This window comes from Lissotriton vulgaris, chromosome 12 (assembly GCF_964263255.1).
Source record: "Lissotriton vulgaris chromosome 12, aLisVul1.2, whole genome shotgun sequence".
Lineage (NCBI taxonomy): Eukaryota > Metazoa > Chordata > Amphibia > Caudata > Salamandridae > Lissotriton > Lissotriton vulgaris.
Window position 1 is genome coordinate 554,496,991 of NC_141700.1, and position 27,585 is coordinate 554,524,575.

At 51.1% G+C, this 27,585-nt stretch overlaps 2 protein-coding genes across 2 annotated transcripts in view; one reads left to right on the forward strand and one right to left on the reverse strand.

Annotated features, from left to right (window-relative positions):
- PEX11B (peroxisomal biogenesis factor 11 beta) overlaps positions 1–25,296 on the reverse strand; it is a 93,231-nt gene extending 67,935 nt beyond the window's left edge. The window contains exon 1 of the mRNA XM_086945366.1: positions 25,151–25,296. Coding sequence (XP_086801492.1) covers positions 25,151–25,206 — 56 coding nt within the window. The 5' untranslated portion in view covers positions 25,207–25,296. The remainder of the gene's footprint in view (positions 1–25,150) is intronic.
- LOC147677726 (uncharacterized) lies at positions 17,584–19,361 on the forward strand. Its single transcript, XM_086946524.1, has one exon. The coding sequence runs from the start codon at positions 17,584–17,586 to the stop codon at positions 19,312–19,314; it is 1,731 nt and encodes a 576-aa protein (XP_086802650.1). The 3' UTR covers positions 19,315–19,361.
- Positions 25,297–27,585: the final 2,289 nt, after the last annotated feature.

Below are 27,585 nucleotides of genomic sequence, written 5' to 3' on the forward strand. Positions count from 1 at the left end.
GAGCATAGGATGAATTTGCACTGCTCCTTCCGATGTGCTTGGCAGTAGGGTGGCTTCTCCTTCCCAACAGTAGAACAGTTTCCACTTGCCTTTCCTGAGAGGCAAGCATAGAATGGCTATGTTGATCCTTCCTGCATGTTGCACAGTAGCATGACTTCTTTCTAGGCCAATCTGGAGATTTTGATAGATTTGTTTAGTGTTTATTTGTAAAAGAGAAATAAATAAAATTCAGCCGAATTTATAAATGAACACCAAGCTGGCAGTCGTTTATAAAGCATTGGCAGGAACTGCCCTCATGGTAGTTCCTGTCATTACATCTTGCTGGCTCGTGCAGGGCTGCATCAGCATGACGCTACCCTGCACCGAACAGTATTCTTTTTTTTTTCTTTTCAGAAAGGGGTGGGGGAGCATAATTAGCATTTTACTGACCAAAGCCTGACGGTGATGGACAGTGAAAAAATGGCTTCTTGTCCACATATCCTGATTCGGTGAGAGGATATGGTGCCATTTTTCCAACAGGCCATACTTCGGACCTTCAGAGCGGTTTGGCTATGGCAGTGATGGAGTACTCACAGTTGTAGCCAAACCGAAGGCCTGCAAACATTCAAATCGGGCCGATGGACCTTCATATTGGCGTATGTATACGCTCGCCGCAGAAAGTCAAACACAAGATGGCAAATGGGACTGCGGGGAAAATCATGTGAAATGCAACCACTCCTCCTTTAAACGTACATCTCATAAAAGAAGCAGCAAGACTGATCAAGCACTATGGAGGGGGCAGCAGGCAGTGGGAATGGTTTTGTAAATATTTTTATTGCAGGAATTATTAATAATTACACATTGGTCAATGATAAGGCAAGCGGTGATGATAACACCGACAATGAAATAACAGTGATACACTGCCATTTAGCCCACAACCCGGGGGTCGGGCGGCGAGTTATGCAGAAACGATAATTCGGGGCCAGCGGCCTTCTAAATGTGACCAGGTATAAGTTGAGGTTTTACTTCTGCTTTTCCAAACAAAGAACTCCCCCTCCCCCCCCTTCCAACAAATAAAAATTTTAAAAAATTAAAAAATTAAAAAAAACACTCCCAGAGGCCTAATGTCCAGTCACAAAATACTATAATCAAACAGTGCTATAGGAAGCTAATGATGCTCCCTTCGGCCTCTATCCCCCGCCCTCTTCCAACCCCCGCCATCGGTGTCCTGGTCAATGTGCTAAGAGCGTGTGGTAGAAGACAGTACGCATCCTGACGAGAATACCGTGCCTTTGTTGCACTACGGGGTTGCAGGCTGCCCATCGGCCTCACTGTCAGTGTCGCTGGGTGTGCCGTTATCTCGCAGGGCCTGCACCAATGTTTCCCATGCCTGTGCAGAGTCTAGCGCCTTCTCATTCTGCTGCCGCCTCGCTAGCTGGTATCGCAGGGTGCTCTCTCCCTCAGCCCACTTAAGAAATTCATTGCGCCATTTTGTGCCCATTGGACCAACTCGTGCCTTCCAGTGTCGAGTTATTTCCCGTTTCGCCAGGAGTAACCCCATATCAATACATTTGCTGGTGACTTTGTTTTTGGGGGTGTGAGGAAACCAGTGTAAGATCCCCACCACAATGTCAAATTGTAGGGATCGCTCTGTTACCCTATTAAGGGTATCCCCTATTAGCGTCCAATACGAGGATAGCACGGAGCAGGACCACAGCATATGAATAAGGTCAGCCCCTATCGTCCGGCACCTCGGGCAGGCCACTGTGTCAGAGGCGAAGTATTTCTGAATCTTCTCCGGGGTCAGATAGGCGCAGTGTAATATGTAAAAGTGGACCAACTGGAACCGAGAGTTACGAGTGCTCTTCCAGGCCCGGCGCATCAGCTGGGCCCACGTGGTCTCCGGGATGTCCTTCCCTATGTCCGTCTCCCACCGGGCCCTGAGGGGGTCCAACGGAGGCAACCGCTCGTTGACCATCCTGGAGTACAAACACGTTACCGATTTGACCGTTCCCGCCGCCATCATAACATATTGACACGCTGCTGACGTCTGTGGTTCCTCAAAACCATTCTGCCAGTGCGCTTGGAGTGCCCTTGTGACCGCCGCATGGAGCAAAAAGTCGCCCCGGGGGATGTCGAAGCGGTCCAGAAGCGCCTGGAAGGACAGTAGCACTCCATCTTCATAAAGATCACCTATGATCTGTATGCCCGCGTCCTCCCAAGCCCGCAGTTGCGACCAATCGCCTCCATGCTGTAGTGCAGTTAGCATCCCGAGTGGAATTTCAGGGGCATACGGGTGGTTCATTCCCGACTTGCGTTGCACCCGGCTCCAGCACGATCGAATAGTGCGTTCCTCCAGTGTGAGGTCCCTCAGGGCCAGCCTCTGTTGCAGTGCAATATAGGAGAGAACGTGTCTAGGAATGCCCAGCCCCGCTCCTCCTCCGGTCCTCGAAACTCCAGTGCTATCTCCTGGGTGTAGGTCTGTAGCTGGGCGGCTAAGTAATAAGCTTCAAAGTCGGGTACCGCCAGCCCCCCCTCCGCTTTGGGTCTCATTAGGGTTCCAAGCGCAACTCTACGGCGGCCCGATACCCAGAGGAATGCCACTAGCAGTGAGCTCAAATTCCGGAAGACTGCCGGTGTGATCCAGATCGGAAGCGTCCGGAAATAATATAGCAATCGAGGAAGTGCCACCATCTTCACCAATGCTATACGTCCTGCCACCAATAGGGGCAGGGTGGCCCAGAAGGACATGCTACCCTTCAGTGCCCGGACGCATCGGGAAATGTTGCCCTCCAGGATGTCAGCAGGGCTGTGGTACACGTAGACACCCAGATATTTGAGACAGCTAGGCGCCCACCTGATCTCTCTAGGGGTGTCGGGTTGGGGCTCTCCCCCGCGAACCAGGAACAAACAAGTTTTCGCCCAGTTCACCTTGAGGCCCGACACCTCCCCGAAGGCAGTGAGCACTGTGTCAGCCCCAGCCAATGCCTCTCCAGCATCCTCCAGGAAAAGCAACAGGTCGTCAGCATAGAGGGAAATGTACTGGCGCCCTGACAAGGTCCACAGTCCTCTGTAATGGGCTCCGGTGCGAATCAATAGCGCTAGGGGTTCCACTGCGAGCGCAAAGAGCAGCGGGGATAGTGAGCAGCCCTGCCTCGTTCCACTTGGTATTGTTGGGAAATCAGCGAACCCGATCTCACCCTAGCCATCGCCGAGGCATATAGCACCGCGGTCCAGCGTAAGACCCCTCCCCTAGTCTAAAACAACCAAGCACCCTACGGAGGTATTCCCACTCTAAGCTATCAAAGGCCTTCTCCAGGTCGATTGATAGGATCATGGGTTTGGGGGGCCTCGCCATGGTCCTCCTCCAGCAGGCGGAACAAACGGCGTATGTTCATCGTGGTATTACGCTTAGGGATGAAGCCCGCCTGGTCCTTATGTACTAGGGAGCACATGTGGCCCAGCAATCTCGAGGCCAGGATGCTACTTAAGATCTTATAATCGACCGTAAGCATTGAGAGCGGCCTGTACGACGCCGGGTCGTTGCCCTCCTTATCGGGTTTAAGCAAGGGGACCACTAGGGCCTCACGCATCGAACCCGGGAGGCGCCCCAGACGCCTTACCTCTCTGTAGACTATCAAAAGCCGCGGGGCCAGGAGGTCAATGAAGGTGGAGTAAAACTCCACTGGAAGTCCGTCCAGGCCTGGGGTCTTGTTCCGCGCCATCTTTTTTATGGCGCTGCGGATCTCCCCCAGCTCCACGTCTCTCCCCAGTTCTTTCGCCTGTTCAGGCTCCAGAGCGGGGATAGGTAAATCCTGTAGAAAAACATCAATGTGGGTAGTGTCCGGTGACATCCTACTTCGGTATAGGCTTTCATAGTAGCTCAGAAAGCAACTGAGGATTTCAGGTTGGGTATAGACCTCTACGCCCTCCGCGTCCCGCATAGCTACCGTGGGAGAGGTGCGCCTCGGTGGGTTGGCCAACCAAGCCAGAAGCGCTCCCGATTTATCACCCTCAGCGAGCGACCTGGTCAGAAAAGCCTCGTAGTCGAAACTACGCAGCCGTTCAACTTCAACAGCTACGGCTTCCTTCGCCGCCGCTGTCTGTTGTTGAAGTTCCGGGTGGCCGGGGCGGAGGAGCTCCAGCTCACCGAGTTCCCGATCAGCTTTACTAAGATCTTCCAGTAGGACCCGTCGCATCCCCACCTTCTTCGTAATGCAATAGCCCCTAATTACCACTTTAAATGCATCCCATTCTGTGGCCCTTGCAGCAGTCGTTCCCTCGTTCTCCGCGAAGTACGCTGTGATTCTGTCCTCCAGTTCCCTCCGGAACACCAGGTCTTCAAGCATCTCAGGGCAGAGCCTCCAAGTCGGAACACAGGGCGTTCCCGGTAGCCACCTAAAGTCAGCCAGTAGAAGGTTATGGTCGGAGATAGTCCTCACCAGATACTCCGATCTCATGGTCGTGGAAACGAGTTCCGCCGATCCCAGAAACCCATCCAACCGAACATGCAGTTCGTGCATGCCGGAGAAGTGGGAATAGTCTCGGGCGCGGGGGTGCTGGGCTCTCCAGATATCTGTCAGTCCCCATTTAGTCTGCCATTCCAGTCTCCCTTTAGCTATCCGGTGGGTTGGGGAGTCCGGAAGGGGAGGATGAGATCTGTCGAGATCAATGTCCACCACCGAGTTGAAGTCCCCCCGATCAAGAGAGGCCCCAATAGATAGTGGGCCAGAGAGCCCGACAGCGCTGCAAAGAAGGCCAGTTGGTCCACGTTAGGCGCATAGATGCTGCATATGTTCAGGTCCTTTCCCCCCAGTTTACCAGCTATGGCCACAAACCTCTCCTCCGGATCCACTGTGTGTTTAGTGACCTGCAGGGGAACCCCGGCCCGCACCCAGATCAGCGCGCCCCGAGCATAAGCGGAGTATGTGGTGTTGTATAACTGCCCTCGCCACCTACGCTGCAGCGCAACCCCTCTGTCTTTGTTAAGTGTGTCTCTTGTAATAGCGCAATTCGCACTCCTCTACGCACTAAGTAAGCGTGGACCTTATGTCGTCTGGACATGGAATGCAACCAGCGCACATTCCAGGTTATGCACTTTAGCGTAGAAAGATCAGCCATTGTCCCATAGTATCTCTGCAAGCCTCCTCCAGCAATGCTCAAGTTCCGGTAAATACAGTGAATGCCCCGTACCGATGGCGTACCTCCCCCCCCCCACAGTAACAAATTAACCCCCCAACACAACCCCTCCCCCTCCCTCCCCAGAACAGGTCCCAAATAGTGCCATCTAGTTCCCATCCAAACTGCACCCACAGAAGAACCCAAAACTATCCTGACGGTAGCCACCGCAGGTATGCCTTAAGGGCAAAAAGGGGGGTTGGGCGTCGACAGGGGGTCTCCGCACCTCAAAGCTACCAAAGTGCGATCGAGCCCTAAGTTATGAGGGCTAAAAGAAGGGCTTGTCCCCGACTCACCCCACGGTCAGTCACCCAGCAGTTCCCACCTAGTCTCATCCCCCCCCCCCCCCCCTGTCGCCTCCCCCTCCATTGAAACCTGCTCACCCTGGATCACCCTTGGCCATCAAGCAGGCCCTCCGCTGTCTCTAGAGTTATCACCGGGAGGTTCACACTATCAGTCTCTGAGTCCTCAGTGTCCGTGTGTCCTCTGCCTCCGCCCGGTTCCGAGTCTTCAGTTATAGGTCCACCTTGGGAGCCTGACAAACTGGATATCATCTCCAGCACCCCTCGCCGTTCTGCCGCAGTCTCCACTTTCGAGGGACGGCCAGGTCTGCCAGGTCTGCCTCGACGATTCCGGATCCTCTTAGGCCTACCTCCGAGGTAGTCGAGAGGGAGGACCCAGGGTCATCCTTGCCAGCTCTGTACAGTTCAAGCCAATTGCATGCGTCGTCCGGGGTATCAAAGAATTTGGTGGTGCCATCCAGGATGATGCGGAGCCTCGCCGGAAAAAGCAAGGAATATTGGATGCCCTCGCTCCTCAGTTCTCGCTTGATCGCCAAAAAGGAGGCTCGTCTCCGCTGGGTCTCATAAGTGTAATCCGGAAATATGTTCACCCGGCTATTTGCCACCTGGTATGGGCCATTTTGTCTGGCGGCATTGAGGAGCAGATCCCTGTCGCGGAAATGGGCGTGGGGGTAGGCCCTGTTGCGGTGGCCTAGCCGGCACCCGGTGCGCCCGCCTTAGGGTGTAAAAGGAGGAAAGCCCCTCAGGTGCCACCACAGTTCTAAGCCAGTCCTCCAAGTAGGCCACCATGTCCCCACCTTCAATTTTTTCCGGCAGGCCCACCACACGAATGTTATTTATTCTGTTGCGCCCTTCCGCGTCCTCCGCTCTCCTCTCCAAAGCATCTATGCGGGTCAGAGCGTCCTTCATGGCGGCAGCCAAAGTTTTTTGCGCCGGTTCCAAGGTTCCCACCGAGCTCTCCACTTCTTTGACTCTGTCTGAGAGCTTACCGTGGTCCGCTCTAAGCAAGCCCAGGCTCGTCGCGACCTGGGCAATGTCTTGCTGAAGGGCCGACCGCGTATCTGTGATCACCGCCAGGATCTGATCGAGTTGTTGCTGGATGTGTGGACTCCCCGACATCTCCGGGTCTAACCGATCTTCTTTATCAGGTGCCTCTATGTCCGATGCGACCTGGGAGCCACCCTTCTTGCTCTTCGGTTTCACCATGGCGGCTGCGGTCTCCAACGGTAGGCCCAAAGGCCGTCCAGGCGAGAGGAGGGTCAATCAATCTGTCCTCGACGAACCGTCTCCCCCACTAGGCCGCAGCGGCAATGGGCCGGGCGAAGGCCGACAGCACATCCCTTGGAAGCAACAGGGCCAGAAGGGGGGGAGAAGGGTCACCGCCAGGTAGTAGTGCGCAGCCGGGGTCTTCGATCTCCACAGGATGCCGTCGCCTGACACATCGATTGCAGGCCTGTCGGACCACCAATTCGGCCTATGTAGATTTTGTGACCAGGCCGATCTTCGTTCAGCCACTCTCGCTGTCCTCCGGTGTCCAGCCAGGGCTCAGTACTCTGCCAGGTTGGTTCGAGTAGGCCCACTCGCTGCCGTGTCCCAGGACCAAGATGGTGGCGATCGGCGTCGTCTCGAGGGAGGCAAGGTGTCGAGCTGTACCCTCTTCCCTCCGTGGCTGTACGTCGTGTTCAGGGCTCGACTGAGCGGCGGTCTCGATGAGCCCCGCTTAGAAAGTTCACAGGCGTCATCAGCCATTCAAGCAGTTGCCGCTGATGTCGTTGCCCCGGGAAGGGAGGGAAGGAGAAAGTGTCGCCAGAGTCGCCCTGGGTCTGCAGGCTACTTCAGGACCACGGAGATGGAGCGGGCGCCATCTTGGGCTCTGCACCGCTCACCTCGTAGACTCTCGTTTACCTCGATCGGGCTTCGCTGCAGGTCCCCAAAGTCGCCCCCCAGTTCAGCACCCGCAGCACTCAACGATCTGGGGGTCGGGGTGCCCGTATCGCCCGGGAATCAGGATTAATGGAGGCTCGATCGCGGAGCCGAGCGCTCAAGCGACCTCCACCATCGGCGTCCAAGCCACGCCCCTGTAGGCAGTGGGAATGGTAAGGGGAAGAATTAGTATCTCAATTACTTTGGGAGCAGCAAACAGGCACAAGTTAACTTAAATCTATCTGTGCGTGGTCACAGCTCCAAAGAAATGATTGAAAATGACGTTTCACCTGCACTGGACAATTAAGGAGTTTGTAAAGAAGAGTTACGTGAAGCCAGCAAATGGTAAGCAGTGGGTGGGTTCCAAGCTCAAGACATTGCATTGACTGTCTCTTCAAGGTTTACTATCAGTCAGTTAAAAGCCCGCCCATCACTTACCATTCGTTAGCTTTATTGTCACTCTCACATCTCTGCTTGCATCTGGTCAGCTCGTAATGGCTTCCTCTGCTGAAGCCTGACATGAGCATGGTCCTAGTACTTGTGTCCTTCCACTGTTTCCCCTATGGCAGCACTTTTTCCTTTAATTTTAGCTAGCATGTGCAAGTGCATCTCGGCCATCCTGTTTACTCACCTTGTACTGCCCCTTCCCCCTCCAAGCCTACTGCTTGTTATGACGCTGTTTACACTTTAATTTAATTATATCTGGCAAAGCTGGTGTGACAGCGCTCTTGCCTTTTCGACCCTTGCCCAAACCTCAGGTGTTGCACAATACTTTCTATTTCAGGCATTCCAGTGTCATATGGATACTTAACATGTTGTCGGTGTTCTTTTCACTAATTCTGGTACACAGACAGGATATTTCAGGGTGCTCTGCTCACAAAGTGCTTTGTTCAACCTCTATAACCCTGATAAAGTTGTATGAAAAAGTGCCTGGTGGTCATGGCTTGTTCTTGAACTGCCTTTTGCTGCAATTATTAAATTGTTGTGTTTTCTGTTTCTCATGGAAGGTGATACATCCTTCCAGGATGGATGATGATGATTTATGCTAGCACCCCAAAGGTCTCCACTTGCCAAATTGGTACGATGCCCTCACCTGACCAAACACCTATGAGGCAGAACCAGATATAACAAGCATTTGCAATGCAATAGGTCTCGCATTAGGAACGTTTGAGCTATTGGTATTGTAAATGACAATTTTTTTATTTATGTGTTGGTTTTGAAAATAGCAAAATTAATTGCTTTATCATTTACAATGCCAATAGTTTTAACTTTTGCAAATGTGACACCTATAGCTTTTGTACTGCAATATGTGTTGTATTTACGTGACTTAGATGTATTGATATTACAAATAACAATGGCTCTTAATGGTTTTAAATAATTAATACTTAAATAAAATTTATTGTAATTTATAATGGCAATAGCTTAAACTTTTGTAAATGACGTTTGTGAAGATTATGTTCAGTGTATTTTATTGTGACCAAAATCCAAGAACAGAAGTGAAATATTAACATCTTTTTGTGACATTTGTAATAAAGCTTGAAACATTGAGAGAACATATTTGAACCAGTTGTTGTTGAATGGTTGTACAGATTGATGCTGTGGTGGTGCTGAGTGATGCTGTGGTGATGCGATAGATAGAGGGATGGAGGCCGATAGATAGAGGGAGGCCAATAGATAGACAGACCAGACAGATAGAGTGAGGGCCATCGATAGATAGATAAGATAGATAGATGGTTGTGTGTATTGGGGAGGGGTTGTGTGTGTGGGGAGAGGTGTTATGTGTGTGTGTGTGTGGGGGGAGAGGTGTGTGTGTGTGTGTGTGTGTGTGGGGAGAGGTGTGTGTGTGTGTGTGTGTGTGTGTGGGGAGAGGTGTGTGTGTGTGTGTGTGTGTGTGTGGGGAGAGGTGTGTGTGTGTGTGTGTGGGGAGGGGTGTTGTGTGTGTGTGTGTGTGAGGTGGGGTGTTGTGTGTGTGTGGGGTGGTGTGCGTGTGGGGTGGTGTGTGCGTGTGGGGAGGGGTGTTGTGTGTGCGTGTGGGGAGGGGTGTTGTGTGTGCGTGTGTGTGTGTGTGTGTGGGGGGAGGGGTGTTGTGTGTGTGTGTGTGTGTGTGGGGAGGGGTGTTGTGTGTGGTGGGGTGTTGTGTGTTGTGTGTGGTGGGGTGTTGTGTGTTGTGTGCGGTGGGGTGTTGTGTGTGGTGGGGTGTTGTGTGTTGTGTGCGGTGGGGTGTTGTGTGCGGTGGGGTGTTGTGTGCGGTGGGGTGTTGTGTGCGGTGGGGTGTTGTGTGCGGTGGGGTGTTGTGTGCGGTGGGGTGTTGTGTGCGGTGGGATGGTGTGTGCGTGGGGGATGGTGTGTGCGTGGGGGGTGGTGTGCGCGTGGGGGGTGGTGTGCGCGTGGGGGGTGGTGTGCGCGTGGGGGGTGGTGTGCGCGTGGGGGGTGGTGTGCGCGTGGGGGGTGGTGTGCGCGTGGGGGGTGGTGTGCGCGTGGGGGGTGGTGTGCGCGTGGGGGGTGGTGTGCGCGTGGGGGGTGGTGTGCGCGTGGGGGGTGGTGTGCGCGTGGGGGGTGGTGTGCGCGTGGGGGGTGGTGTGCGCGTGGGGGGTGGTGTGCGCGTGGGGGGTGGTGTGCGCGTGGGGGGTGGTGTGCGTGGGGGGTGGTGTACGTGGGGTGTGTGTGTGTTTGGGGTTGTATGTGTGTGGGATTGTGGAGGGGTTGTGTGTGTGTCTGTGGGGGGGGGTGGGGGTGGTATGTGTGTCAGATGAAAAAACAAACCTGCACTACCAGAGAGCAATGGGTGTTATGAGGCAACTAGAGATCAGATGACAATATCAAACGTCTACAGACATTGGGCAGAACACGGGTTTTGTCGTTTCAATGTGCTAGAAAAACTGCTATGATTATTACCCAATGTAATGGTCCTCAAAGTGTCGACCTGGGAAGCATAAAAGACTGAAGTGGCCCTATTGAGATTCGAACTTGTGACCTATAGTTCACAAGCAGGTGTCAGCCCTCACTGCTTAAACTACTGATCCACCGTGCTACAAAAAAACAACAAACAAAACCGAATGCTTTAAATGGTAAAAAAAAAAATACAAAATAGCGAGCAAATGGGAGAGGTGCAGAGACAGAAGAAGACATAAAAACCATAACAACACAAGAAACAGGAGTAAAGAAACTTAAGGGAGAGCGTCCTAAGAAAAGAACGGAGAGACAAGAACAGACATTTATTGTTTTTCGCAGTTTTAAATTGCGTATTGGTGGACTTTACAGGTGCACTAGTTACATTAAACACAGGGATATTGAGTCATTTGCCCAGAATCAAAGGATGCTGCGCCGACGCCGGGACTTGGAGCTGGTTTCCCAGTTGCAAAGTCGGCAGCTCTGTCTGTAACCCACACCCTCTACTCCCGGGATAACAAATGCCAAGGTAAGTCAAGGGTGGTGGATGCATGCATAAAGCAGGCGAAAGGGTCTACAGTGGTGATAGAGAACATATGGGCAGGAAGGAGATACAGAAGGGTTAAAACGAGGGAGAGGAAAGAGTTGCTATGGGTAACAGAGAGAAGAGGAGTGAGGCATAGGGAGCAAAAGGGAGATTTTAAATGTAGGGCGTGGTGGAGAGGAGAAAAAAAGGAGGAAGAGAAAAATCTGGAGATGAGTACAGAGAGGAGAGAGTAGTAGACCTGAAAAGAAGAGAGGTGTGGAAGGAAAGAGGACACAGAAGGTGGAGAGAGATGCAATTTAGAAGGTGGAGAGAGATGCAATTTAGAGAGAGAGGGAGAAACAACAAAAGAAAACAATAGTCAGGAAGATGGACAACAGAACGTAGAGACGAAGAAAAGAGAGGTGAAATGTGTAGGAGTGCGAGGCACAATGGAGTGAGACAAAGAAAGAGGATGTCGGGGAGTAGAGAAGGTTTAATAAAGCTTGAGACTGCGGAGCTGGGGAAGCCCCCCCAACCACATCCTGCATTACCTGGCTATGCGGACCGAGGTGACAGCACCCCTTTCCCACATCTCTATGCCGAGGAAGCCTCACCCGAGTCCGCCGCTCAGGGGCTGCGCCGGGTCTCCTCAGCACCCCTCTCATACACCGAAAGCCACGCAGCGGCGTTCAAAGAAATCCCAAATAAGTAAAGTGACTCCTGGTAGTGTCAGGGTCGAGTCTCTCCAGAAGGTGGGGCGCGGCACCGGAGCATGGCACCCGGAAAGGAGTTTACTCTCTGCACAGCACGGACCACCGCCTCCTCAGCACTGCGGATGCCACAGCCCGGGCACAGAGAGCCACAGAGATGCCAAGTGAAAGCCCAGGGGAGGGAGGTGCACGGGGGCGGGGCCTACGTGTAGGGCGGGAAGGGCAAACCTCCTGCCCCCGCCCAAGGAAAGCGAGAACAGCGGCAGAAAGTGAAATAACAAGCTGCGGTGGGGGCAGGAGCGCGCCACCAGGTACGAGACTCCTGGTCCGTTATTGGGGAATGTGCAGTACCGGCAACAGCGTTGGGTGAACTCACGGCCCGCGAGAGAAGAGCGGCGGTGATCGGGGACACCTTGCTCAGTGTGTGGCCAGGGAGCGGGCAGCGGCGTGGGGCGAGCTCGCTGGCCAGGGATTGAGAGGCGTGAAGTGAGGCTGCGGTCGGGGAGCCGGATTAAAGCACAGGACCGGCAGCAGCGGAGGGCGAGCTCGCTGTCTACTGAAGTGGTGAGTAGCCAGCGTAATCAACCCATAAACCCACCCAGCACCTACCGGATTACCAGCTGAGGGCCCCGCCTAAATGAAACACGACGAAGCTTGCAGCGCGCATGCAAAAAATGAAAGTGAAACTTTAGAAGCAAGCGCGAATAATGAAACTTTAGAAGCAAGCGCGTCTTAAAAAGCGCGTCCACAGACCACAATCTGCTCGTGCACCGGTCTGTACCACTTGGGAAGCAAGTGTAACAATAGACTCGCTGGCAACAGCGCTTTCGTGCTGCGTCGCCAGGTGAGACCTAAAAAGTTAAGTCTCAACACAAGCCTACACAAATACCAAAAAGAAGACCCGCCAGTAAAAACTTACAAGACGTATAAGAAAACGACTACAGAGGGATCGGAATACTACCTAATAAGGTCCTGATAAAGGCCTTGGCCCGTTAGGGCAACAGAGGCCAAAACATGTTAACCGTCCACGTGTAAAGCTAAGGACCAGTGCAGTTCACTCTCCTTTTGATTAATAATGCTAACATCAACATATGTCATGGCTTGTTGCTCTACACACCGGGCAGTCACCTCTTTAGTGTGTAGCAGCAGGGTGCCCATAGTCAAGCATTTTAAAGCTTGTAGGCTTCTCAAATAAGTGTTCATGTTCCTAAAGAGTGCCGGACCTATTATCGGTAATAAACAACCGCAGGCAGCAGCGATGGTCACATGATTTCTAATTCCCCTTTCGCTATGTAAACTTTGGAGTAGAGTCTCACTTGGATAACTGGGGGAGACATAACTGAGCGAAGAGGTACGCGTTTCTTTATTCTCTACAGGCAGTGCGAGTCTGGGATAACTCACTGAGTGAATGCATATGTTGCTGAAATCTGCATTCAGCCTATAGGACATAGCTTTGAATATGGCAGGTCTGGAAAGTATTTTCACCCTTCTAGGTCATTTCTATGAGGGCCAGACTTGCTATTTACAACCATCTTGTGTGTTTTGCTGTTCACCCTATGTGGGAAGGGTATGCCCAGACGTGGGTCCCATGCTCACTACGGCACTGGAGTCAAGCTATCCTGGCTGAAGACGGCTGATAGCCAGAAACCGGTCCTAGGATGCTTGATTCCGGTCCAGGAAAGACATGGCCTGGCAGTTCGGGCTGGACTGTTCCCATGAGGCACAGGGCCAAGACTGATTTGCATATGGCCATGTCTGAACTGGGGTGGCTTGGTGAGCAAAATAATGATGGATTAAACCCAGGTCTGTGACTGGGGGAGAATGTTTTGCCATTGTGCAACATTCCGTCCATCATCTTGTGTGTTTTGCTATTTACAACAACCATTGGCAAAGCCAAAAGGTCTCGCCTGTGTGACGGCTTTAGTTTTTTAAAAAGTTTTTTTTTAATTATTTTAAAGATGCTGCCCAGTGTGTACTCCAATGATGTATGGTACGACAAAAGCAATTGCCTAAGCCAATAGGTCTCAAAGGCAAGAACTATTAGCTTTGTCAATGCTTGTTGTTCTATAGAATGGTGTATTGAAAGTGCATGCTCCAACAGGCTGAACCCTGAAAAGAGTTATATAATTATTAAGAGTGTCAAAATCATAGAAGAGAATGACAAATTGGAATATATACGGCACTTCTGCAGACAACAGGGTTAAAAATAAATCAGAGTAGTTCGGCATGCTAAGCATTTAAATGTGAGAAAAGGCAGGACATGTTATTTTTAAATTTACATAACTGGGGTCTTTTGGCATACAACGTCTTTCAGGAGGCACACAGAACCACATAGGAGGCAAGAACAAAAAGAGAAAATCATGGACAAGTGACAGCGATTGCTCTTATAGAGACTATTTAAACGTAAAAATGGAATTTCTGATTATTATTTGTGTCCTACAGGATATAAATGCTAGTTGCCCTTTATTCCACAGTTTTTACTTCCAAAACTGCATGCTATTTTAGGGATTGCCAGCCCAATGGAGCAAAAGCTAGATCAGAGTCAGATACTTGGCTCAATCCTTGCTTGGCTCACATACTTAATTAGCTAGCTTAATCTAGCACACACAACCTTAATTGTGGCAAACACAAAAATGTCTTCTGCACAGACATACCCCCAAAAACAACCAATGCCGCACTTTTGAAATCAGCGGGAAAAGCCATCTGTTTAACATGGTGCATTAACAAGGTACAATTACTGTTAAGGTATCATTGAAAATATCACTTTAGCAAATCAAACGATTTCTAGAATAAGGGGGCCTTTGACAGTTTCTTTTATTGTATTGCCAGATTAGGGCCACCATGAGACCATATTTCAGCAAAGACACAGTGCTCCAATCTTGGGCATTTATTTACAAACCACGGTAATCTGGTGTTTCAGTAGTTGTGATGAGATAAGACTGTACTATGCATCTGAATGAATTTAGCTTTTAAACTAAAGCTGAGGTATGCAACGCTATCTCCAGTGACATTGGGTCCAATTCTATTCCTGTGACTTGTACATTTTGGTTTAAATTATTCTCTGCTGCCTTTCAAAATAAATTGTGCTTATTACTATATACAAAGCAGTAATGAAAAGGGGGGGCTCTTGGCCCCCCCGCCCGCATGGCGGCGCGGCGATCGCCCCCTCCCTTTGTGCCCCTCGGTGGTGGGGCGTGCCCTCCTGGGCGCGCCCCACCACCGATTGGCTGGTGCCCTCCCTGACCCGGATACCATGGTAGGATGTCCGGGTCAGGGGCGGGCGTGCCGGGAGGGGCTGGGTGGGGGCGTAGCCACCCCCACCCAGCCCCTTCGGGGATAAAGAAGCGGGGAGCGCCCGGGAGACCCTCTTCTCCCTGGACGCTCCCCCACAGCGTGTCGTGCCCCGCGCTCGGGGCTTCTTATTTTTATTAACGTTTTTTGGTGTATTTTGCAGGCTTCGTGATCGGGTTTGGATTCCAGGGCGGCCGATTTGCACAAAGGCATCGCGACAGGAGAGGAGGCCGTCGGAGTCATCGCCCTCGAGTGGAGGTTACCGCGACACGGAGCGGGTTCGGCGAACAAGTGTAGGGAGGCGTTTAGATCATCCAGCAAAAGGTACTTTGCGGGGGTGGGGGCCGCTTGGGAGATCGGTGTGCCAACCGGCGGTGTGTTGTGATACCGGTGTACGGGTGGTTGGGGAACACGCGGACCCGGGCAAGACCGGCAGGGTAAGATTTCCTTTGGTCGGCAGAGAGGCAGGCGGCGCGGGGAACATTACTGTGCAGTTTTTTAAATCGATCGCATGAGTGCTCTGTGTCCCGCGCGCCTGGCGGCATAATCGTGTACTTTGCCCTGATATACGGGGAGGAAGCGAAGCAGGGTCGACCAGGGCAGGACCTGGATGGGAGACCCTTTGTGAAAACAAGCAAATGCTTAATTTTGTGCAAAACGTTTAATTTTAACTGGATATTAAAAGGGTTGTGTATACTCTGTGAGGAAGCGAAGCAGGGTCGACCAGGGCAGGACTTGGATGGGAGACCTTTGGTAAAACGGGCAGTTAGTGTAAAGCAGTGCATTTGGATTTAGTTGAATGCCTGTAATTTAATTACTGCAATTTTTGGGGTCGTTTTAATTAGGAAACAAGGGTCTGTCTACCAGTGGGATTCTAAAGCAGTAACCTGGGGTGTTCTTCTGGTTTGTTTAAGGCATACAGGCAAAGACATTGCTAAGGTGGGGGGATAAGAAGGGGGGTCAAGTTTCCAGGTATTGCAACCACGTTTTAGGCGCTGGTATCAACAATTGCTTCAGCCACATACTCCCAGGTACTGATAATTTTTCTATTTCAGGCGCTTAAGAAAATATCGCAGCAGTTCAACTGATCAGCTCAAAGAGGTGGACATAGGACGCGCTTGCGGACTCGAGTACGCAAGATTGGTCGGTAAGAGGAGAACGGGGGGCTAGCATTTCATCGCTCCTGGTTGCCGCCGGGTGGGTCTACACTAGGTTTACTCACCCCTGACATAGCCGGATAAGCCGGTGGTGTTGCGGCCGCCGTTGCATGGTGCTTACAGCCCCCTGGACATCCTCCATCTGGTTAAGGTACAAAGCGCGAGTACGCACAATTGTATCATTAGGAGTGTAGGCAGTCCTTGGTGGTTTTTGAACATGCCAGGGCCAAGGGGTGGTAAAGGAGGGTCCAGGATGGAGGTTATGATGCAGACCATGATGCTTGAAATGAGCAACATTAACAAGCGATTGGGGAAAATTGATGAATTAGAGGCTCGCTTTAATGAGAGGTTTGATGAGGCTCCTGGCCCATCGGGTAGGCCTGTTCGCCAGAGGACGGCCCCCTTGCCAAGGGGGGATTTTGTTACCCCGCCTAAGAGGTCTAAGGCCAAGAAGCCCAGGTACACTGCGCCCCCCCCCCCAGAGCCGTTAGTTCCGGTACCTATTATACCTGTCCCTGCGGCTCCAGCGCCTCTGGCACCTACGCCAATTGTTCCTATTCCTGCAGCGCCAGCCCCTGTTAATCCGCCTGCGCCCCCCCCTGCCGGGCCTGCCCCTTCACCCGTGGCGCCCATCCCACTTACTGGTTTACCGCCACCGGCAGCGCCCTTGCCTCCTACACCTCTGCCGCCGGTTATGCCCCCGGTGGCGCCGGCAGTCCCAGCAGGCAATTTAGACTCAGTCCCCCCTGAACTTTTATCTCAGATAACGGCCTTGATGCCGTGGCTACAGAAGGGGGGGGTGTTACCGGCTTCGTCGGATCATGCCGCTGAAGCGGCAAAATTGGTAGAAAAGATTAAATCTGCAGCGGTGCCTGACAGTACTGCAGTGCCCTCATCTTCTTCCCTCGCAGGTTCCAGTCCCGCCCAACCGAACGGAGATGGTGGGCAGCCGGCCCAGGTGCCTGGAAATGGTAAGGAGGTGGCGCTGCCTCTATTGGGAGATGGTTCTATACCCTCCAGGAGTGAGAATTTAGCACAACATGTGTCACAGACTGTGAAGGAGATGATTTGGGCTGATAAATATGTGTACATTTATTCATTACTGCTTGATAATAGGGAAATGGAGCATGCAAAGACGCTAAAGGAGTGGATGCATCCAAGTGAATGGAGGGCACAGTGTTCTAGATTTAGGGTGGAAGAAACTCTGCTTAACTGGATCAGGGCTTTTGCAGTGTTCACAGCCATCAAGGCTGAACGACCCCCCAATGTGCAGGCACCATTAGCGTGCTATCAGAGCAGGATTGTGGGGTGGAGTGAACAGTACTCTGGGGATGCGTGGAAAGGGTATGATGTCAATTTCAGGAAAGCCTTGGAATTTAATCCATCACTGACATGGGACAAGGTTGACTCTATGTCATGGCATCAGCAATTCTCAGAGAGCTCGCCCCCCCATCAGTTCACCAGTGCAGTCAAGGTTTTTTCCGCCAGACCTCAACAGCCCTTTCGGCCACCCCAAGCGGGCGAGGTCCCGGGTAGGAATAGGGGCGGCGGGTCAGAGAAGAAAGGGGTGTGCTGGGATTTTAATAGGCGCACCTGCACAAGGGCCCCGGGCACCTGTAGATTTAAACATGCATGCGGGGCCTGTGGTCACCCCTCACATCCGGAAGCATCTTGCAGGTCCAAGCAGGGCAACCACGGTCAGAGGGGAAGAGGAAAGCCAGTGTAGTACAAACAAGTTGTGTACCCCCACGCCTGTAGATGTCCTGGCAATGATCCCATGGTTAAATAGATATCCGGACCACACAGCAGCCACACTACTTCAGGAAGGTTTCTCCCAAGGCTTTAGGATCCCGGCAGTGGGGTACACAGGTAGCGCCCATTGCAAGAATCAATTGTCAGTAAAACTCAACCCTACAGTGGTGGCGGCAAAGATTAGCAAAGAATTGTCTCTGGACAGGATATCTGGCCCATTTGTGACGGTGCCCGTCCCCAATTTTGTGTGTTCACCGCTAGGAGTAGTTCCCAAAAAGGAGAAGGGCCAGTTTAGACTCATCCACAACCTGTCGGCGCCCAGAGGAGCGTCTTTGAATGATGCGATTGATGAAGGGATTTGTAGTGTAAAATATGCCTCATTTGACCAGGCGGTGGACCTGTTGCGTGCCCTGGGGCCAGGGGCCCTGATGGCAAAGTCAGACATAGAATCTGCTTTCCGTCTCCTCCCAGTCCACCCAGCTGATCATCATCTCCTAGGTTTCACTTTTGAAGACAAGTTTTACATGGATAAATGCATGCCCATGGGCTGTTCCATATCATGTGCATATTTCGAGACGTTTAGCTCTTTTTTAGAATGGGTCATGAGACAGGCGACGGGCCATCAGCAGGTCATGCATTACCTGGATGATTTTCTCTTCTTAGGTGCGGCGGGCTCTCAGGAGTGTGCCTGGGCACTGCAGGAATTTTGCGTGCTCATGCGGGCTTTTGGGGTCCCGCTAGCGCCGGGGAAGACGTTTGGGCCATCCACCTGCTTGGAATTTCTCGGTATCGAAATTGACTCAGTGGAAGGATGCTTCAGGTTGCCCCAGGACAAAGTGTCTAGGTTTAGAGCAGCGCTGCGACAATGCCTACGCAAACACAAGGTTTCCTTGCAACAATTACAGGAGGTGGTGGGGCAACTGAACTTCGCTCTGCGGGTTATCCCTATGGCACGCCCGTTCTCACGCTCCATTTTCCAGGCAATGAGGGGATTACGGGAGAAACATCACCGCACGAGGTTGTCATCTGAGGTTCGCCAGGATATGCTCATATGGATGGCGTTCCTGGAGGGTTTCAATGGCAGGGTAGTGTGGCCCGGTCCTCCCACCACATCAGCAGAGTTGGGTTTATGGACAGACGCGGCTGGTAGTGTGGGATTTGGCGCCATCCTGGGGAACAAGTGGGTCGCCCAACGATGGCCGGAAGAATGGAGAGCATGGGGTTTGACCACCAATATTGGCTTCCTTGAACTCTTCCCAATCTGGGTGGCATTGAAGGTCTGGCCCGAACACCTATGTAATCAATCAGTGGTGTTCTGGTCAGATAACATGACCGTGGTGGAGTGCATAAACCAACAGGGGGCGCGCTGTCCTTTCATACTGCGCCTGATAAAGGAGATTGTGTTGCAATGCTTGAAAATGAATGTGGTCTTCAAAGCCAAGCATGTCCCTGGCATTCTCAATAATGCAGCTGACTCCCTCTCTCGCTTTAAAATGCAGGTTTTCAGGGAACATCTTCCTGCAGCAGACCCCTCTCCGGCTCACTTCCCGGCAGTACTTTGGCAGATTGGTGCCCCAGATTACAGGACCTCGTGGTTGCTAGCTTAGCCCCCAGGACCAAGACAGCTTACGAAGGGGCGTTTTTGTCTTACCGTACTTTCTTGGGGCAGGAATGGGAGGGCACAGGAGGACAGCTTTGCGGCCTACTTAGAAAGGATGCACAGGGAGGGTCGCTCCGTGGCGGCTGCAAGCAAGCATAGGGCGGCGGTCTCCTTCTTTGCGCAGGCTAAGGGCATGCGAGACCCCACTAACACCTTTATGGTGCGCAAGGCCTTGAGGGGTTGGCGCCGTTTACAGGGTCACCCTGCTGATAAAAGAAGGCCCATTGGGCTAGTACGGCTGACATCTTTATTGGTGGCACTGCACAATGTCTGTAGCTCGGAGTGGGAGGTACTTCTGTTCAAAGCTGCATTTTCCCTGGCTTTCTATGGGGCTTTGAGAATTGGTGAGTTGGTAGCAGCGTCCAAACATGATCAGCAGGGCGGCCTACAAGGGGCCTGTGTTAAAATCAGGGAGGATACCATGTGGGTGACAATTCAGAAATCCAAAACAGACCAGGAGTCACGGGGTCACACCATAGTGCTCCACCGAGCCCGTGCCAATCCTTGCTGCCCGGTTTCTCATGTGGAAATCTTCCATAAACAGCGAGGGGGCACGGCGGGAGGTGCACTGTTGTGTCACGCCGACGGTACGCCCTTGACCAGGTACCAGTTTAGAAGGGTCTTGGAGCTGACGATCAGACAGGCAGGTCTGGACCCCAAGGAATTTGGCACTCACTCATTTAGGATTGGGGCAGCAACTGAGGCAGTGGCAAGAGGCCTCCCGGTTAAAAATGTGAAGGAAATTGGGAGATGGTCCTCTGAATGTTATAAACGATATGTGCGAATTGACATGTTGTGACAGGATGGTGCTCACACCCGGTTTGTTTTGGTTTTTTGCAGTTTCTCAAACCTGTGACGCAGGGGAGGAACTCTCCACCGGGCATCAACGATCCACGCCATCACGGAACAAGCATCGGGATCAACACAAGAAAATGGTTTGGATCGTGGGTCACTCGTATGTGAGGCGTGCTAAATGTGTTTTTCTTTCAGGAGACCGTACAAAAAGGGCTGCGCAAAAGGGGTTTGACATTTCATTCTTCGGGAGAGGGGGTCTATGTCTCACCCAGTTCAAGGACTTCTTCCAGGGACTCTTAGCTCAACAGCCCGCCCCCCGTCAGTGGTGATACTTCACCTGGGGGAGAATGATTTGGCCAAATTGGGGAGACGCATCCTTATTGAGGAGATCATCTCCACTGCGGGGTGGGTGGCCAAGACTTGCCCGGGTTGCACGGTAGTATGGTCGCAACTTATCCCTCGGTGGCAGTGGCGAGGGGGGGACTCGGTTAGGGCGTTGAATCACTCGGTAAAGAGGATCAACACGCAATTGGACAAACTTTTTCGGGCCCCCCGGTTGCAGACGATTCCACATGGATGTATCTGGGGCGAACAGTATTACCTAGGGGATGGAGTACACTTGACTGAGGCGGGGAATGTTTTGTGGTCTAACAATATCTGGGCCTGGTTAGAGGGTTTTGCTAAACAAGATTGCTGATTTGGGTCTAGGTAGGGGGAGGCCAGATCGTCGGTTAACAATGCTGGCCTGTGGCGGTAAGGTCATGACCGGTGAGCAGCTATTTTAAGGTCTGAGGGGGCGGGCATCATCCATGGGAGGTTCCCGTCCAGGGGGAGGGGCCATTGGCCACTCCAAGAACTCCAGGGGCAAGGTAACTGGTGCTTCAAAGGGGCGCGGGTTGGAGTAGTCACGCTTTCCTTAGGCTGGTAGCCACCCCGCGCGCGCATACTTATGACGTCACCGGATGGCGCAGAGTAAGGGCCCTCCTTTAGTGGGTAAATGGAGTTCACGGCGTAGACCGGGTAATTACCAGGACCGGCTGCGCATGCGCACATCACTAGGTAAGGCGCAGCTAGTAGGACCTGACACCGGTTAGCGACCTTGCCATATGGCCAGAAATGTAGTATACAAAAATCAAGATGAGGATGTTAGCTTCGGTTAGGAAACAATCTGTATTAGAGTTTCTGTTAAGGTTAGCCTCTCAAACTTGTTGACAATATTGTATCTAATGTCCTGCTGATTTTTGTATAAATTGTTGATCATGCAATTAAAAACCTTTTAATTTCATATCTTAATAAATACGGCCGGGAGGTCCCGCGGCCTCCCGCCTTCCAAAGATAACCAGGTATCATGTTCATGTGTCAGGTGTTGGTGTACTCAGATGGGGGGGGGGCGGCAGCCAGTCGCTGACCATGTGAAAAGGGGGGGCTCTTGGCCCCCCCGCCCGCATGGCGGCGCGGCGATCGCCCCCTCCCTTTGTGCCCCTCGGTGGTGGGGCGTGCCCTCCTGGGCGCGCCCCACCACCGATTGGCTGGTGCCCTCCCTGACCCGGATACCATAGTAGGATGTCCGGGTCAGGGGCGGGCGTGCCGGGAGGGGCTGGGTGGGGGCGTAGCCACCCCCACCCAGCCCCTTCGGGGATAAAGAAGCGGGGAGCGCCCGGGAGACCCTCTTCTCCCTGGACGCTCCCCCACAGCGTGTCGTGCCCCGCGCTCGGGGCTTCTTATTTTTACCCACCCACCATCCCTGAAACTAAATGATTGAGGTTGTCTTAGTCTAGTTTAAGCGTAATCTGTAGGTGCTTGTTGAGATCCTTGATGTGCATAAGTGATCCGTGTCTGGTTTGTATTTGTATATTATGCTGATGATGCTTTCTTTAGGAATTTTTTCCCCTTTTAGTGAACTGTGATGAAACATGTTATGATATTACAATTGTGCTTAGGACTTTTTTCCCTTTGTAGCTTTAAATTGATGTTTTGATGTGTTAGCTAGAGTAGTTGTCATTAGAATTTTTCTCCTAGGTCGTCGTATTTATTAGGTTTGGGGCATGCGGTAAGGTCATGACCGGTGAGCAGCTATTTTAAGGTCTGAGGGGGCGGGCATCAGCCATGGGAGGTTCCCGTCCAGGGGGAGGGGCCATTGGCCACTCCAAGAACTCCAGGGGCAAGGTAACTGGTGCTTCAAAGGGGCGCGGGTTGGAGTAGTCACGCTTTCCTTAGGCTGGTAGCCACCCCGCGCGCGCATACTTATGACGTCACCGGATGGCGCAGAGTAAGGGCCCTCCTTTAGTGGGTAAATGGAGTTCACGGCGTAGACCGGGTAATTACCAGGACCGGCTGCGCATGCGCACATCACTAGGTAAGGCGCAGCTAGTAGGACCTGACACCGGTTAGCGACCTTGCCATATGGCCAGAAATGTAGTATACAAAAATCAAGATGAGGATGTTAGCTTCTGTTAGGAAACAATCTGTATTAGAGTTTCTGTTAAGGTTAGCCTCTCAAACTTGTTGACAATATTGTATCTAATGTCCTGCTGATTTTTGTATAAATTGTTGATCATGCAATTAAAAACCTTTTAATTTCATATCTTAATAAATACGGCCGGGAGGTCCCGCGGCCTCCCGCCTTCCAAAGATAACCAGGTATCATGTTCATGTGTCAGGTGTTGGTGTACTCAGATGGGGGGGGGGCGGCAGCCAGTCGCTGACCATGCTACAACGATCATAGAATTAATCTTTCTTGTAATATTTCCGCAAATGTATTCATGAGATGGTGGCTCAATAAGTATGATGTTGCAGGACAATGCTATTGGGTAGGCGACAGACCTTGACCACTTCCATAATATTCTAAGTTACAAATCTGACCTGGATCCGTGGTGAAATAAACAGTTGGCATACAGAAGGTTAAAGGCAGCAAGAGTTGTTTAGTGGAAAAATAACAGAGCTCTCAAGTTGGAGTAAGATACAGCTCTACTAAGTCCAACTATATCGAGTCAGAGTAGCGCATACTTTATATTAGAACATTTTCAGCATCATTGCATTGATGGAGGTTAGCCGCATAAGTCTGCTGAGTTCAGCTAAAAGAGTGCTTTTAAGGATTTCACACACTTTGTAACTCGGAAATAGTATGGGAATTATTAGCTACAAGAATAGCCTGGGCGTTAAATTCCGTTCCACTCACGGAATTTGGGTAATTTCGCGTTCCGCGGAGAACGCAAAATTGCCCAAAATTCTGCGATCCGAAACTTCGCGAAATTTTTTGCTTGTTCCCATTCTCAAATGCGTGTTCGCAAGATATTTCTCCCCTGAGCATGCAAACAGCGATTGCGAACAGCAAAAAAGCATCGCGAACAAGCAATTCCGCGTGTTCGCAGAATTTCTGCGTGTTCGGAGATTTTTTACCGTTTCGCAGACATTTGCGTAAAACGATTACGCAAATTCCGCCCACCCCTATACAAGAACCACGCAAATTCCGCCCACCCCTATACAAGATTAAAGACAGCCAGGCTTGATTCCCACTTTGATAGACAGCCTCTCATTCATGGAAATCTCTTTACATCCTGCTCTTTCAGTCAAGACCTGCATCCAGGCAGCCAAACAGGCCTGCCTGGTCAGCACCTCCTTTAGTTTTCCACTTAAGTGCTCACCTGCCTTCAGACTCGCAGCTGACCTCCCAGCCCCCCAACCAATAAACTGTGAGTGTTACAATTACAAGATTGTACCCCAGCAATGTCTAGAACTGCATGGGCCAGGGCCCAGAGAGGAAACGCACGGTCTTGAGCGTGCTCATCTGTCTGCTGCAGATTGCAATACTGTGATCAGCAATGCTGTACCAGTAAGCAGAAAGTCATTTATTAATTATGGTGGCTGGTGTATTACGTGGGAAGGCTACTAATGCATTTCTTAACAGGTAAAGTAGGTCATTATCACAAGAAGGCCATATACTTACTAAATGTCGGGATGTACATGGCATCTTCTATATGGTACATGTTCTCTAAAGAAGAGGCTGGAGGTATCCTACTTTTTGTTGGATGTTAAAAAATATATATACATATATATTACAACAAAAGGTTGACAGCGTTTATGGAGAGCACTTAGCTCGATGGGGCAACGTGCAACTCCTACATCAAACAAATCTTATGGTACCCACGTTGCATATCAATACCGGAAATGAATGATGGCCATGCTTAGGATGTTGTTCGCTGTCGATAAGCACTAGTGGTTTACAACCGACATGGGAGGGCCTCTGCCTTTCGTATACATTCATTAATTTCCACACTGTTGAATTTCAAGTGCTACAGTCCTCAAGGCATTCCGTCTACTTATGACTTACGCCACTCCGAGTTAAACATGGGGTTATTATATTGATTATGAAGCCACAAACTGTTTGAGGAAACATTTTGGTGAACTTAGACGAGCATATGTATTCGTGAACGTTGCAATGGTTTTATGGTAACTACCAGAATATTGTTTTGCACAGACGGAGGTAATAGGTCACATTTACCAGATTCCATGACCACCACAGCTTCTTTCACTCAAAGTGTTTCTAAAAGTGTCACACGTGTGGCAACAAAACGTCAGTCACATAGGCACACAAAAAAATGGAAACGTCACTCAAAAGCATACTGAAAAGTTGCAACTAAGAAAAAAGAAGGCAGGGGTTAATCCAGTCGTGCTTTGCTTACACACTGTGAATAACTTCAGTCCTCTGAAGCCGAGATTTGATATATGAACGAGAGCTGTCGGCATGCTCGCACGTGGGTTTTTAGGTGTGCAAAACATCAACTTGAACTTAGAAAGTATGACTTGTGTGGGTTTAAATGTGATTACCGACAATGATTTGGGGTCAGATAATAATGTGGCTTTGGTGATTATAACCAAGTGTAGGGTAGAAAAAAGGCGCATTCGGAGATAACATGACAAGCGTTTGAAACTAAACTCGTAGGACATCATCTTTATTTTCCCGAATCCCTTCTGGGTTGAATCCGTACCTGAACAGCCGCTCTTTGGCCTGGCTCTGAGCACTGAAGCGAACCCAGGACTCCATATCTGCTGGCGGCTGAAAGGCTGGAGTCCACCTGGAACTGTCACAAACTCCAGACCTCTGAAACCCTTCCGGGAAGAAGCTCGCCGCTGTCAGTTTGTTGGGGAAACAGGCGCAATCTCCTAACAGAACATCTCCGAAACAACAGACGCCCACAAACGATGTGGATATGGTAGGGGAAAAAATCAGGGTTTGCGAAACATTATGGCTGTATCAGAAATCTACAGCGCCACCTAATGTCCAGTTTTATATAAGCTTTACAAGTGTGCATGAGACCTAAAGGATTTAAAGAGCCAACAAATAACACGCATTGTAAATACAATAGGTCTCGCATTTGTTGGAGTTGGAGCTACTGGCATTCTAAATGGCTTTTTACTATTGCAATAGGTCTTGTATTTGTTGTAGAATTTGACATTGTAATTGGCAATGTTTTTTACTTATGTATTATGGAGTGTATGTATGTGGCGTGTTGTGGAATTATGTAGTTTGGACTGGATTAGTTAGTTGTGTAATTGTGTGGCGTCGAATTGTGTGGTGTGGCGTTGATTTATATATTGGAATTATGTGGTGTGCTGTGGAATTATGTGGATAGTAATTATGTGGTATTGAGTGTACTGGAATTTTTTGGAGTGGGGTTGTGTGTTTTGGAATGTATTTATGCAGAATAGTATTTTGCGTTGTGCAGTGATATGTAGTGGAGTTTAATGATGTGGTGTGCTGTTGAGGGTTGCCTTATATAAATGGCACAAAAACACCTATAAATAATACTTAGAAAATTACTTTTACATGATGTAAATGGCCAAACATTAATGCACTTTGTAAGGATAAGCCATCCCCACCTTAATAAAATAAAGAACTCAGTCATGTGTCCTTTTCTGTAGAACTTTGTGCAGCATGCTCATTACTTAATGAGTCACGTAGCGCCGCTGGAAAGGAAACTCACTGTATCAGCTCAGCACCTAAAAAATCATAACAGTGCTCAGCTAAGCCATCACGTGACTCTCATTCACAAGAACAGTCCACGTGGAGTGACACGCTGCCGATTGTAGGTGCTTGTATTAAATGTCGCAAAGATATGCACTGGTATAGCACTGTGGTGTGATCCCATCACTTGGTGTAAGGTGGCTCTGTAGGCAGATATAGAGGTGCTCTGGCAGAGACTTGTGGAACTATTTGGGAGGGTTGGTTATAATAGAGATGCATTGGTAGAGATGGTGGTCCATAGCAGTTGGCAGCAGGGAGTGTTCTGGCTAGTGTCTTCAATGATCAAAGATTACTCATTATCACAGGGTAAATCATTCAATCAATCAATCAAGAGTACTTGTAAAGCGCGCTACTCACCCGCTAGGGTCTCAAGGTGCTGGGGGGGGGGGGGGGGGGGGGGGGCTGCTACTGCTCGAAAAGCCAGGTCTTGAGTTGCTTCCTGAAGGAGAGATGGTCCTGGGTGAGTCGTAGGTGGGTGGGGAGGGTGTTCCAGGTCTTGGCCGCCAGGTAGGTGAAGGATCTTCCTCCGGTGGTGGTTCGGCGGATCCGTGGGACGGTGGCGAGGGCGAGGCTGGCGGAGCGGAGCTGGCGGGTTGGCGTGTAGAACGTGAGGCGGTTGTTGAGGTATTCGGGGCCCAAGTCGTGGAGAGCCTTGTGTGCGTGGTGAGGAGTCTGTACGTGATCCTTTTGCTGACGGGGAGCCAGTGCAGGTCCCTCAGGTGGGCGGAGATGTGGCTGTGTATGGGGATGTCCAAGACGAGTCGTGCTGAGGCGTTCTGGATGCGCTGCAGTCTTTTCTGTAGTTTGGCGGTGGTCCCAGCGTAGAGAGCGTTCCCGTAGTCCATATGGCTGGTGACGAGGGCCTGGGTGACCGTTTTCCTAGTTCCAGTAGGGATCCAGCGGAAGATCTTACAGAGCATGCAGAGAGTGTTGAAGCAGGAGGAGGTAACGGCGTTAACTTGCTTGGCCATCGTGAGGGAGGAGTCAAGGATGAAGCCCAGGTTGCATGCGTGGTCCGTGGGCTTGGGTGGGGGTCCCAGAGCAAGGGGCCACCAGGAGTCATCCCAGGCGGAGATGGATGGGCCGAGGATGAGACTTCCGTCTTGTCTGAGTTCAGTTTCAGGCGGCTGAGCTTCATCCAGTCTGCGATGTCTTTCATTCCGTCCTGGAAGCTGGCTCTTGCGGAGGTGGGGTCGTTGGTGAGGGAGAGGATCAGTTGGGTATCGTCGGCGTAGGAGATGATGTTGAGGTTGTGCTTGCGTGCGATGGCTGCGAGGGGGCTCATTACTTACATGTTGCTCACTGCTCCCAACTTTCACCACCTCATTGCTTCTAACCTATCAATCAGATATCACAACAGACCATCCTGCTTTTATTGGTAGAGGACTTGGAAATATG